This window comes from Anomalospiza imberbis, unplaced genomic scaffold, assembly GCF_031753505.1.
Source record: "Anomalospiza imberbis isolate Cuckoo-Finch-1a 21T00152 unplaced genomic scaffold, ASM3175350v1 scaffold_52, whole genome shotgun sequence".
Lineage (NCBI taxonomy): Eukaryota > Metazoa > Chordata > Aves > Passeriformes > Viduidae > Anomalospiza > Anomalospiza imberbis.
The window spans coordinates 146966-159997 of NW_027100130.1; the positions used below are offsets into that span (position 1 = coordinate 146966).

Genomic DNA, 13032 nt, shown 5'->3' on the forward strand with positions numbered 1-13032 from the left:
ACTGCAGTCCCTGACCCCATAACTGCTGTGCCCCATGTCCCTGACCCCATAACCCCATAGCTCACCCCTGACCCCATAAGTGACCCTATAACCCCATAAGTGACCCTATAACCCCGCAGTATGGCCGCCTCATTGACCTGTGCCAGCCCACGCAGAAGAACCCGAGCCCCTTTCCCGTGTCCCTGACCCCATAACTGCTGTGCCCCATGTCCCTGACCCCATCCCCCATACGTGACCCCATAAGTGACCCTATAACCCCATAAGTGACCCTATAACCCCGCAGTATGGCCGCCTCATTGACCTGTGCCAGCCCACGCAGAAGAAGTACCAGATCGCCGTGACCAAGGTGCTGGGCAAGAACATGGACGCCATCATCGTGGACTCGGAGAAGACGGGCAGGGATTGCATCCAGTACATCAAGGAGCAGCGCGGCGAGCCCGAGACCTTCCTGCCCCTCGACTACCTGGAGGTGAGACCCTAAAACGGGATTTGGGGGCAGGAGAAACCCTAAAAGGGTTTGGGGGCAGGAACGATCCTAAAATGGGGTTTAGGGTCACTGAAAACATAAACTGGGGTTTGGGGGCAGGGAAAACCCAAAAATGGGTTTTGGGGTCAGCAGGGAACTGAGACCTTCCTGCCACTCGACTGCCTCGAGGTGAGACCCTAAAACAGGATTTGGGGTCAGGGGAAACCCTAAAAGGGGTTTGGGGTCAGGAGAAAAACCCTAAATGGGGTTTGGGGGCAGGAACGATCCTAAAATGGAATTTAGGGTCAGGAGAAAACCCTAAACTGGGGTTTGGGGTCAGCAGGTATCCCCAGGTAACTGAGACCTTCCTGCCCCTCGACTGCCTCGAGGTGAGACCCTAAAACGGGATTTAAGGTCAGGAGAAAAACCCTAAAAGGGGTTTGGGGTCAGGAGAAAAACCCTAAAAGGGATTTGGGGTCAGGAGAAAAACCCTAAAAGGGATTTGGGGTCAGGAGAAACCCTAAATGGGGTTTGGGGGCAGGAACGATCCTAAAATGGGGTTTAGGGTCAGGAGAAAACCCTAAAAGGGGTTTGGGGTCAGGAACGATCCTAAAATGGGGTTTAGGGTCAGGAGAAAACCCTAAACTGGGGTTTGGGGTCAGCAGATATCCCCAGGTAACTGAGACCTTCCTGCCCCTCAACTGCGTCGAGTTGGGGGATTTGGGGGCAGGAGAAAAACCCTAAAAGGGTTTGGGGGCAGGAGAAAAACCCTAAAAGGGTTTGGGGGCAGGAGAAAAACCCTAAAAGGGTTTGGGGGCAGGAGAAACCCAAAATGGGATTTGGGGTCAGGAGAAAAAACCTAAGTGGGGTTTGGGGTCAGGGAAAACCCAAAAATGGGTTTTGGGAGCAGGAGAAAACCCAAAATGGGTTTTGGGGTCAGCAGGGAACTGAGACCTTCCTGCTGCTCGACTGCCTCGAGGTGAGACCCTAAAACGGGATTTGGGGTCAGGGGAAACCCTAAAAGGGGTTTGGGGGCAGGAGAAAAAACCTAAAAGGGTTTGGGGGCAGGAACGATCCTAAAACAGGATTTGGGGTCAGGAGAAAAACCCTAAAAGGGTTTGGGGTCAGGAACGATCCTAAAATGGGGTTTAGGGTCACTGAAAACATAAACTGGGGTTTGGGGTCAGGGAAAACCCAAAAATGGGTTTTGGGGTCAGCAGGGAACTGAGACCTTCCTGCCCCTCGACTGCCTGGAGGTGAGACCCTAAAACGGGATTTGGGGTCAGGAGAAACCCTAAAAGGGGTTTGGGGTCAGGAGAAAAACCCTAAATGGGGTTTGGGGGCAGGAACGATCCTAAAATGGGGTTTAGGGTCAGGAGAAAACCCTAAACTGGGGTTTAGGGTCAGGGAAAACCCAAAAATGGGTTTTGGGGTCAGCAGGGAACTGAGACCTTCCTGCCGCTCGACTGCCTCGAGGTGAGACCCTAAAACAGGATTTGGGGTCAGGGGAAACCCTAAAAGGGGTTTGGGGTCAGGAGAAAAACCCTAAATGGGGTTTGGGGGCAGGAACGATCCTAAAATGGAATTTAGGGTCAGGAGAAAACCCTAAACTGGGGTTTGGGGTCAGCAGGTATCCCCAGGTAACTGAGACCTTCCTGCCCCTTGACTGCCTCGAGGTGAGACCCTAAAACGGGATTTGGGGTCAGGAGAAACCCTAAAAGGGTTTGGGGTCAGGAGAAAAACCCTAAAAGGGGTTTGGGGTCAGGAGAAAAACCCTAAAATAGGTTTGGGGGCAGGAGAAACCCTAAAAGGGGTTTGGGGTCAGGAGAAAAACCCTAAAAGGGGTTTGGGGGCAGGAACGATCCTAAAATGGGGTTTAGGGTCACTGAAAACATAAACTGGGGTTTGGGGTCAGGGAAAACCCAAAAATGGGTTTTGGGGTCAGCAGGGAACTGAGACCTTGCTGCCCCTCAACTGCCTCGAGGTGAGACCCTAAAACAGGATTTGGGGTCAGGGGAAACCCTAAAAGGGGTTTGGGGGCAGGAGAAAAACCCTAAAAGGGGTTTGGGGGCAGGAACGATCCTAAAATGGGGTTTAGGGTCACTGAAAACATAAACTGGGGTTTGGGGTCAGGGAAAACCCAAAAATGGGTTTTGGGGTCAGCAGGGAACTGAGACCTTCCTGCCCCTCGACTGCCTCGAGGTGAGACCCTAAAACAGGATTTGGGGTCAGGAGAAAAACCCTAAAAGGGTTTGGGGTCAGGAACGATCCTAAAATGGAATTTAGGGTCAGGAGAAAACCCTAAACTGGGGTTTGGGGTCAGCAGGTATCCCCAGGTAACTGAGACCTTCCTGCCCCTCGACTGCCTCGAGGTGAGACCCTAAAACGGGATTTAAGGTCAGGAGAAAAACCCTAAAAGGGGTTTGGGGTCAGGAGAAAAACCCTAAAAGGGATTTGGGGTCAGGAGAAAAACCCTAAAAGGGATTTGGGGTCAGGAGAAACCCTAAATGGGGTTTGGGGGCAGGAACGATCCTAAAATGGGGTTTAGGGTCAGGAGAAAACCCTAAAAGGGGTTTGGGGTCAGGAACGATCCTAAAATGGGGTTTAGGGTCAGGAGAAAACCCTAAACTGGGGTTTGGGGTCAGCAGATATCCCCAGGTAACTGAGACCTTCCTGCCCCTCAACTGCGTCGAGTTGGGGGATTTGGGGGCAGGAGAAAAACCCTAAAAGGGTTTGGGGGCAGGAGAAAAACCCTAAAAGGGTTTGGGGGCAGGAGAAACCCAAAATGGGATTTGGGGTCAGGAGAAAAAACCTAAGTGGGGTTTGGGGTCAGGGAAAACCCAAAAATGGGTTTTGGGAGCAGGAGAAAACCCAAAATGGGTTTTGGGGTCAGCAGGGAACTGAGACCTTCCTGCTGCTCGACTGCCTCGAGGTGAGACCCTAAAACGGGATTTGGGGTCAGGGGAAACCCTAAAAGGGGTTTGGGGGCAGGAGAAAAAACCTAAAAGGGTTTGGGGGCAGGAACGATCCTAAAACAGGATTTGGGGTCAGGAGAAAAACCCTAAAAGGGTTTGGGGTCAGGAACGATCCTAAAATGGGGTTTAGGGTCACTGAAAACATAAACTGGGGTTTGGGGTCAGGGAAAACCCAAAAATGGGTTTTGGGGTCAGCAGGGAACTGAGACCTTCCTGCCCCTCGACTGCCTGGAGGTGAGACCCTAAAACGGGATTTGGGGTCAGGAGAAACCCTAAAAGGGGTTTGGGGTCAGGAGAAAAACCCTAAATGGGGTTTGGGGGCAGGAACGATCCTAAAATGGGGTTTAGGGTCAGGAGAAAACCCTAAACTGGGGTTTAGGGTCAGGGAAAACCCAAAAATGGGTTTTGGGGTCAGCAGGGAACTGAGACCTTCCTGCCGCTCGACTGCCTCGAGGTGAGACCCTAAAATGGGATTTGGGGGCAGGAGAAAAACCCTAAAAGGGGTCTGGGGTCAGGAGAAACCCTAAAAGGGGTTTGGGGGCAGGAACGATCCTAAAATGGGGTTTAGGGTCAGGAGAAAACCCTAAAAGGGGTTTGGGATTTAGGTGAAACCCCTGGGCCAGAAGCTGCAGGGGTGGGGTTTAACCCCATTTTTGGGGTTTTTCACCCCCAATCTTTGGGATTCTGACCCCAATTTCCGTTCCTGACTCAATTTTTGGGGTTTTTCACCCCCAATTTCCGTTCCTGACTCAATTTTTGGGGTTTTTCACCCCCAATTTCCATTCCTGACCCCATTTTTGGGCCTTTTCACCCCCAATTTTTGGGATTTAGCTGAAACCAAACCACGAGAAGCTGCAGGGATGGGATTTAACCCCATTTTTGTGGTTTTTCACCCCCAATTTCTGTTCCTGACTCAAATTTTGGGGTTTTTCACCCCCAATTACCGTTCCTGACCCCAATTTTGGGGTTTTTCCCCCCCGATTTTTGGGATTTAGGTGAAACCAAACCACGAGAAGCTGCAGGGATGGGATTTAACCCAATTTTGGGGTTTTTCACCCCCAATTTCCGTTCCTGACTCAATTTTTGGGGTTTTTCACCCCCAATTTCCGTTCCTGACCCCAATTTTGGGTTTTTTCCCCCCCGTTTTTTGGGGTTTAGGTGAAGCCCACGGACGAGAAGCTGCGGGAGCCGCGGGGTTGGGATTTAACCCAATTTTTGGGGTTTTTCACCCCCAATTTCCGTTCCTGACTCAAATTTTGGGGTTTTTCACCCCCAATTTCCATTCCTGACTCAATTTTTGGGGTTTTTCACCCCCAATTTCCATTCCTGACCCCAATTTTGGGGTTTTTCCCCCCCGATTTTTGGGATTTAGGTGAAACCAAACCACGAGAAGCTGCAGGGGTGGGACTTAACCCAATTTTTGGGGGGTTTTCACCCCAATTTTTGCTTCGTGACCCCAATTTTGGGGTTTTTCCCCCCGATTTTTGGGGTTTAGGTGAAGCCCACGGACGAGAAGCTGCGGGAGCCTTGGGGTTGGGATTTAACCCCATTTTTGTGGTTTTTCACCCCCAATTTCCATTCCTGACTCAATTTTGGTGGTTTTTCACCCCCTATTTCCATTCCTGGTCCAATTTTTGGGGTTTTTCACCCCCAATTTTCACTTTCTGACCCCAATTTCCGTTCCTGACTCAATTTTTGGGGTTTTTCACCCCCAATTTCCGTTCCTGACCCCAATTTTGGGGTTTTTCCCCCCCGTTTTTTGGGGTTTGGGTGAAGCCCACGGATGAGAAGCTGCGGGAGCCTTGGGGTTGGGATTTAACCCCATTTTTGGGGTTTTTCACCCCCAATTTCCGTTCCTGACTCAATTTTTGGGGTTTTTCACCCCAATTTTCACTTTCTGACCCCAATTTCCGTTCCTGACCCCATTTTTGGGCTTTTTCACCCCCAACTTTTGGGATTTAGCTGAAACGAAACCACGAGAAGCTGCAGGGATGGGATTTAACCCAATTTTTGGGGGGTTTTCACCCTCAATTTTTGCTTCGTGATCCCAATTTTGGGGTTTTCCCCCCCGATTTTTGGGATTTAGGTGAAGCCAAACCACGAGAAGCTGCAGGGATGGGATTTAACCCCATTTTTGTGGTTTTTCACCCCCTATTTCCGTTCCTGACTCAAATTTTGGGGTTTTTCACCCCAATTTCCATTCCTGACTCAATTTTTGGGGTTTTTCACCCCCAGTTTCTGTTCCTGACTCAATTTTTTGGGTTTTTCACCCCCAATTTCCATTCCTGACCCCAATTTTGGGGTTTTCCCCCCCCGATTTTTGGGGTTTGGGTGAAGCCCACGCACAAGAAGCTGCGCGAGCCGCGGGGTTGGGATTTAACCCAATTTTTGGGGTTTTTCACCCCCAATTTCCGTTCCTGACTCAAATTTTGGGGTTTTTCACCCCCAATTTCCATTCCTGACTCAATTTTTGGGGTTTTTCACCCCCAATTTCCATTCCTGACCCCAATTTTGGGCTTTTTCACCCCCAATTTTTGGGATTTAGCTGAAACCAAACCACGAGAAGCTGCAGGGATGGGATTTAACCCAATTTTGGGGTTTTTCACCCCCAATTTCCGTTCCTGACCCCAATTTTGGGGTTTTTCCCCCCCGTTTTTTGGGGTTTAGGTGAAGCCCACGGACGGGAAGCTGCGGGAGCCGTGGGGTTGGGATTTAACCCCATTTTTGTGGTTTTTCACCCCCTATTTCCGTTCCTGACCCCAATTTTGGGGTTTTTCCCCCCTGATTTTTGGGGTTTAGGTGAAGCCCACGGACGAGAAGCTGCGGGAGCTGCGCGGGGCCAAGCTGGTGATCGACGTGATCCGCTACGAGCCGCCGCACATCAAGAAGGCGCTGCAGTTCGCCTGCGGCAACGCGCTGGTCTGCGACAACGTGGAGGACGCCCGCAGGATCGCCTTCGGGGGCCACCAGAGGCACAAGGTGCCCCAAAACCCGCCAAAATCACCCCAAAATTAACCTGGAAGCAGTCCCCAAACCGCCCCAAAAATACCCTAAAAGCGGCCTGAAATCTACCCAAAATACCCTAAAAACAGCCTGAAAATATCCTAAAAACAGCGTGGAATCACCCCAAAAATAGCCTAAAAACAGCCTGGAATCACCCCAAAAATAGCCAAAAATGGACTGGAATCACCCCAAAAATACCCTAAAAATGGACTGGAATCACCCCAAAAATATCCTAAAAACAGCCTGAAATCACCCCAAAAATAGCCTAAAAACGGACTGAAATCACCCCAAAAATACCCTAAAAACAGCCTGAAATCACCCCAAAAATACCCTAAAAACGGACTGGAATCACCACAAAAATAGCCTAAAAACAGCCTGAAATCACCCCAAAAACAGCCTGAAATCACCCCAAAAATAGCCTAAAAACAGACTGAAATCTCCCCAAAAATAGCCTAAAAACAGACTGAAATCACCCCAAAAATAGCCTAAAAACGGACTGGAATCACCCCAAAAATAGCCTAAAAACGGACTGGAATCACCCCAAAAATACCCTAAAAACAGCCTGAAATCACCCCAAAAATACCCTAAAAACGGACTGGAATCACCACAAAAATAGCCTAAAAACAGCCTGAAATCACCCCAAAAACAGCCTGAAATCACCCCAAAAATAGCCTGAAATCACCCCAAAAATAGCCTAAAAACGGACTGGAATCACCCCAAAAATAGCCTAAAAACGGACTGGAATCACCCCAAAAATATCCTAAAATCACCCCAGAAATACCCTAAAAACAGCCTGAAATCACCCCAAAAATAGCCTTAAAACGGACTGGAATCACCCCAAAAATATCCTAAAAACAGCCTGAAATCACCCCAAAAATAGCCAAAAATGGACTGGAATCACCCCAAAAATACCCTAAAAACGGACTGGAATCACCCCAAAAATACCCTAAAAACGGACTGGAATCACCCCAAAAATACCCTAAAAACGGACTGGAATCACCCCAAAAATATCCTAAAAACAGCCTGAAATCACCCAAAAATACCCTAAAAATAGACTGGAATCACCCCAAAAATACCCTAAAAATGGACTGGAATCACCCCAAAAATATCCTAAAAACAGCCTGAAATCACCCCAAAAATAGCCTAAAAACGGACTGAAATCACCCCAAAAATAGCCTAAAAACGGACTGGAATCACCCCAAAAATAGCCTAAAAATGGACTGGAATCACCCCAAAAATATCCTAAAAACAGCCTGAAATCACCCCAAAAATAGCCTAAAAACGGACTGGAATCACCCCAAAAATACCCTAAAACCAGCCTGAAATCACCCCAAAAATACCCTAAAAACGGACTGGAATCACCCCAAAAATAGCCTAAAAACGGACTGGAATCACCCCAAAAATAGCCTAAAAACGGACTGGAATCACCCCAAAAATATCCTAAAATCACCCCAAAAATACCCTAAAAAGAGACTGGAATCACCCCAAAAATATTCTAAAAATCACCCCAAAAATACCCTAAAACCAGCCTAAAAGTAACCTGAAATCATCCCAAAAATTCCATAAAAATCACCCCAAAATACCCTAAAATCACTGCAAAATACCCTATAATCAAATACCCTAAAATCACCCCCAAAATACCCTAAAATCCCACCAAAAATACCCTAAAAACAGCCAAAAAATACCCTAAAAATGACCTGAAATCATCCTAAAAATACCCTAAAATCCCCCAAAAATACCCTAAAAATACCCTAAAATCCCCCCAAAAATACCCTAAAAATACCCTAAAAACAGCCTGAAATCACCCGCCCCAATGTCCCCAATGTCCTCAGTGTCCCCAATGTCCCCAGTGATGTCCCCAGTGATGTCCCCAATGAGGTCCCCAATGATGTCCCCAATGTCCCCAGTGATGTCCCCAATGATGTCCCCAATGTCCCCAATGTCCCCAATGATGTCCCCAGTGATGTCCCCAGTGATGTCCCCAATGTCCCCAATGATGTCCCCAATGTCCCCAGTGATGTCCCCAATGATGTCCCCAATGTCCCCAATGTCCCCAATGTCCCCAATGATGTCCCCAATGTCCCCAATGTCCCCAATGATGTCCCCAGTGATGTCCCCAGTGATGTCCCCAGTGATGTCCCCAATGATGTCCCCAGTGATGTCCCCAATGTCCCCAATGATGTCCCCAATGTCCCCAGTGATGTCCCCAGTGATGTCCCCAATGATGTCCCCAATGTCCCCAATGATGTCCCCAATGTCCCCAGTGATGTCCCCAGTGATGTCCCCAATGATGTCCCCAATGTCCCCAATGATGTCCCCAATGTCCTCAGTGTCCCCAATGTCCCCAGTGATGTCCCCAATGTCCCCAATGATGTCCCCAATGTCCTCAGTGTCCCCAATGTCCCCAGTGATGTCCCCAATGTCCCCAGTGATGTCCCCAATGATGTCCCCAATGTCCCCAGTGATGTCCCCAATGATGTCCCCAATGTCCCCAATGTCCCCAATGATGTCCCCAATGTCCCCAATGTCCCCAATGATGTCCCCAGTGATGTCCCCAGTGATGTCCCCAGTGATGTCCCCAATGTCCCCAATGATGTCCCCAATGTCCCAGTGATGTCCCCAATGTCCCCAGTGATGTCCCCAATGATGTCCCCAATGTCCCCAATGTCCCCAATGATGTCCCCAGTGATGTCCCCAGTGATGTCCCCAATGTCCCCAATGATGTCCCCAATGTCCCCAGTGATGTCCCCAATGATGTCCCCAATGTCCCCAGTGATGTCCCCAATGTCCCCAATGATGTCCCCAATGTCCCCAGTGATGTCCCCAATGATGTCCCCAATGTCCCCAATGTCCCCAATGATGTCTCCAATGTCCCCAATGTCCCCAATGATGTCCCCAGTGATGTCCCCAGTGATGTCCCCAGTGATGTCCCCAATGATGTCCCCAGTGATGTCCCCAGTGATGTCCCCAATGATGTCCCCAGTGATGTCCCCAATGTCCCCAATGATGTCCCCAATGTCCCCAGTGATGTCCCCAATGTCCCCAGTGATGTCCCCAGTGATGTCCCCAATGATGTCCCCAGTGATGTCCCCAGTGATGTCCCCAATGATGTCCCCAGTGATGTCCCCAATGTCCCCAATGATGTCCCCAATGTCCCCAGTGATGTCCCCAGTGATGTCCCCAATGATGTCCCCAATGTCCCCAATGATGTCCCCAATGTCCCCAGTGATGTCCCCAATGTCCCCAGTGATGTCCCCAGTGATGTCCCCAATGATGTCCCCAATGATGTCCCCAGTGATGTCCCCAATGTCCCCAATGATGTCCCCAGTGATGTCCCCAGTGATGTCCCCAGTGATGTCCCCAATGTCCCCAGTGATGTCCCCAATGATGTCCCCAATGATGTCCCCCATGTCCCCAGATGTTGGCCCTGGACGGGACGCTGTTCCAGCAGTCTGGGGTGTCCCGTGGGTGTCCCCAGTGTCCCCACTGATGTCCCCTACGATGTCCCCAGACGGTGGCCCTGGACGGAACGCTGTCCCAACAGTCTGGGATGTCCTCAGTGTCCCCAGTGATGTCCCCACTGATGTCCCCTGCGATGTCCCCAGACGGTGGCCCTGGACGGGACGCTGTCCCAGCAGTCTGGGGTGTCCTCAGTGTCCCCAGTGATGTCCCCAATGTCCCCAGTGATGTCCCCAGTGATGTCCCCAATGATGTCCCCTGCGATGTCCCCAGACGGTGGCCCTGGACGGGACGCTGTCCCAGCAGTCTGGGATGTCCTCAGTGTCCCCAGTGATGTCCCCAATGTCCCCAGTGATGTCCCCAGTGATGTCCCCAATGATGTCCCCTGCGATGTCCCCAGACGGTGGCCCTGGACGGGACGCTGTTCCAGCAGTCTGGGGTGTCCCCAATGTCCCCAGTGATGTCCCCTGCGATGTCCCCAGACGGTGGCCCTGGACGGGACGCTGTTCCAGAAGTCTGGGATGTCCTCAGTGTCCCCAGTGATGTCCCCACTGATGTCCCCTGCGATGTCCCCAGACGGTGGCCCTGGACGGGACGCTGTTCCAGAAGTCGGGCGTGATCTCGGGCGGCGCCAGCGACCTCAAGGCCAAAGCGCGGCGCTGGGACGAGAAAGCCGTGGACAAGCTCAAGGAGAAGAAGGAGCGGCTGACGGAGGAGCTCAAGGTGGGACCCCAAACCTGAGCCTAAACCTGAGCCCAAACCTGTCCTAAAAACCAAACCTGAGCCCAAACCTGTCCTAAAAACCAAACCTGAGCCTAAAACCCAAACCTGCCCTAAGAACCTACCCTGACCCCAAACCTGAGCCCAAACCTGAGCCCAAACCTGTCCTAAAAACCAAACCTGAGCCCAAACCTGAGCCCAAACCTGTCCTAAAAACCAAACCTGACCCCAAACCTGTCCTAAAAACCAAACCTCAGTCTAAAACCCAAACCTGCCCTAAGAACCTACCCTGACCCCAAACCTGAGCCCAAACCTGAGCCCAAACCTGAGCCTAAACCTGTCCTAAAAACCAAACCTGAGCCTAAAACCCAAACCTGCCCTAAGAACCTACCCTGAGCCCAAACCTGAGCCCAAACCTGCCCTAAAAACCAAACCTGAGCCCAAACCTGAGCCTAAAACCCAAACCTGCCCTAAAAACCAAACCTGAGCCCAAACCTGAGCCTAAACCTGCCCTAAAAACCAAACCTGGCCCCAACCTGAGCCCAAACCTGCCCTAAAAACCAAACCTGAGCCCAAACCTGAGCCCAAACCTGAGCCCAAACCTGCCCTAAAACCCAAACCTGAGCCCAAACCTGAGCCTAAAACCCAAACCTGCCCTAAAAAAAACCAAACCTGAGCCCAAACCTGAGCCTAAACCTGCCCTAAAAAAACCAAACCTGAGCCCAAACCTGAGCCCAAACCTGTCCTAAAAACCAAACCTGAGCCCAAACCTGAGCCCAAACCTGAGCCTAAAACCCAAACCTGCCCTAAAAACCAAATCTGAGCCCAAACCTGAGCCCAAACCTGCCCTAAAAACCAAACCTGAGCCTAAAACCCCAAAGCTGACCCTAAAAACCCACCCTGACCCCAAACCTGACCCTAAAAAACCTACTCTGACCCCAAACCTGAGCCTAAAACCCAAACCTAACCCTAAAAACCCCCCAAAATTTTCCCCATTTCCCCCCATAATTCCCATTTCCCCCATTTTCCCCATTTTCCCCATAATTCCCATTTTCACATTTCCCATTTTTTCCATAATCCCATTTTTCCCATTTTCCCATTTTCCCATCGTTTTTCGCATTTTTCCCATTATTTTTTCCCATTTTTCCCATCATTTTTCCCATTTTTCCCATCATTTTTTCCCATTTTTCCCATCATTTTTCCCATTTTTCCCATCATTTTTCCCATTTTCCCCATCATTTTTCCCATTTTCCCATCATTTTTCCCATTTTCCCATCATTTTTCCCATTTTCCCCATCATTTTTTCCAATTTTTCCTGCATTTTCCCCCCATTTTTCCCATTTTCCCCCATTTTTCCCATTTCCCCCCCATTTTTCCCCCATAATTCCCATTTAATTCCCATTTTTTCTCCCATTTAATTCCATCATTTCCCATTTAATTCCCATAATTTCCCCCATAATTCCCATTTAATTCCCATCATTTTTCCCATCATTTCCCATTTATTTCCCATTTTTCCCCATTTAATTCCCATCATTTTTCCCATTTCCCCCCATTTTCCCCCCATTTTCCCCCCCCATAATTCCCATTTAATTCCCATCATTTTTCCCCATTTCCCCCCCATTTTTCCCCCATTTTTCCCCCCATAATTCCCATTTAATTCCCATTTAATTCCCATTTAATCCCCATTTAATTCCCATTTAATTCCCATTTTTTCCCCCATTTTTCCCATTTTTCCCATTTAATTCCCATTTAATCCCATTTAATTCCCATTTAATTCCATTTTTTCCCCCATTTTTCCCATTTAATTCCCATTTAATCCCCATTTAATTCCCATTTAATTCCCATTTTTTCCCCCATTTTTCCCATTTTTCCCATTTAATTCCCATTTAATTCCCATTTAATTCCCATTCAATTCCCATCGTTTCCCATTTTTTCCCATTTTTTCCCATTTAATTCCCATTTAATTCCCATTCAATTCCCATCATTTCCCATTTATTTCCCATTTAATTCCCATTTAATCCCCATTTAATTCCCATTTAATTCCCATCATTTTTCCCATTTAATTCCCATTTAATTCCCATTTAATTCCCGTTTAATTCCCATTTAATTCACATCATTTTTCCCATGTAATTCCCGTTTAATTCCCATTTAATTCCCGTTTAATTCCCATCATTACCCCCATAATTCCCATTTAATTCCCATTTTTCCCCATTTTTTCCCATTTAATTCCCATCATTTTCTCCCATTTTTCCCCCATTTTTTCCCATTTAATCCCCATTTAATTCCCATTTAATTCCCATTTAATTCCCATTTATTTCCCATTTAATTCCCGTTTAATTCCCATCATTATTCCCATTTAATTCCCGTTTAATTCCCATTTAATTCCCTTTTAATTCCCATTTAATTCCC

General features: G+C 48.8%; 1 protein-coding gene across 1 annotated transcript in view; it reads left to right on the forward strand.

Annotated features, from left to right (window-relative positions):
• The window catches only part of SMC1A (structural maintenance of chromosomes 1A), a 36673-nt gene extending 26029 nt beyond the window's left edge, over positions 1-10644 (forward strand). Inside the window, exons 10-12 of the mRNA XM_068178626.1 lie at positions 284-469; positions 6241-6420; positions 10480-10644. Coding sequence (XP_068034727.1) covers positions 284-469; positions 6241-6420; positions 10480-10644 — 531 coding nt within the window. The remainder of the gene's footprint in view (positions 1-283; positions 470-6240; positions 6421-10479) is intronic.
• Positions 10645-13032: the final 2388 nt, after the last annotated feature.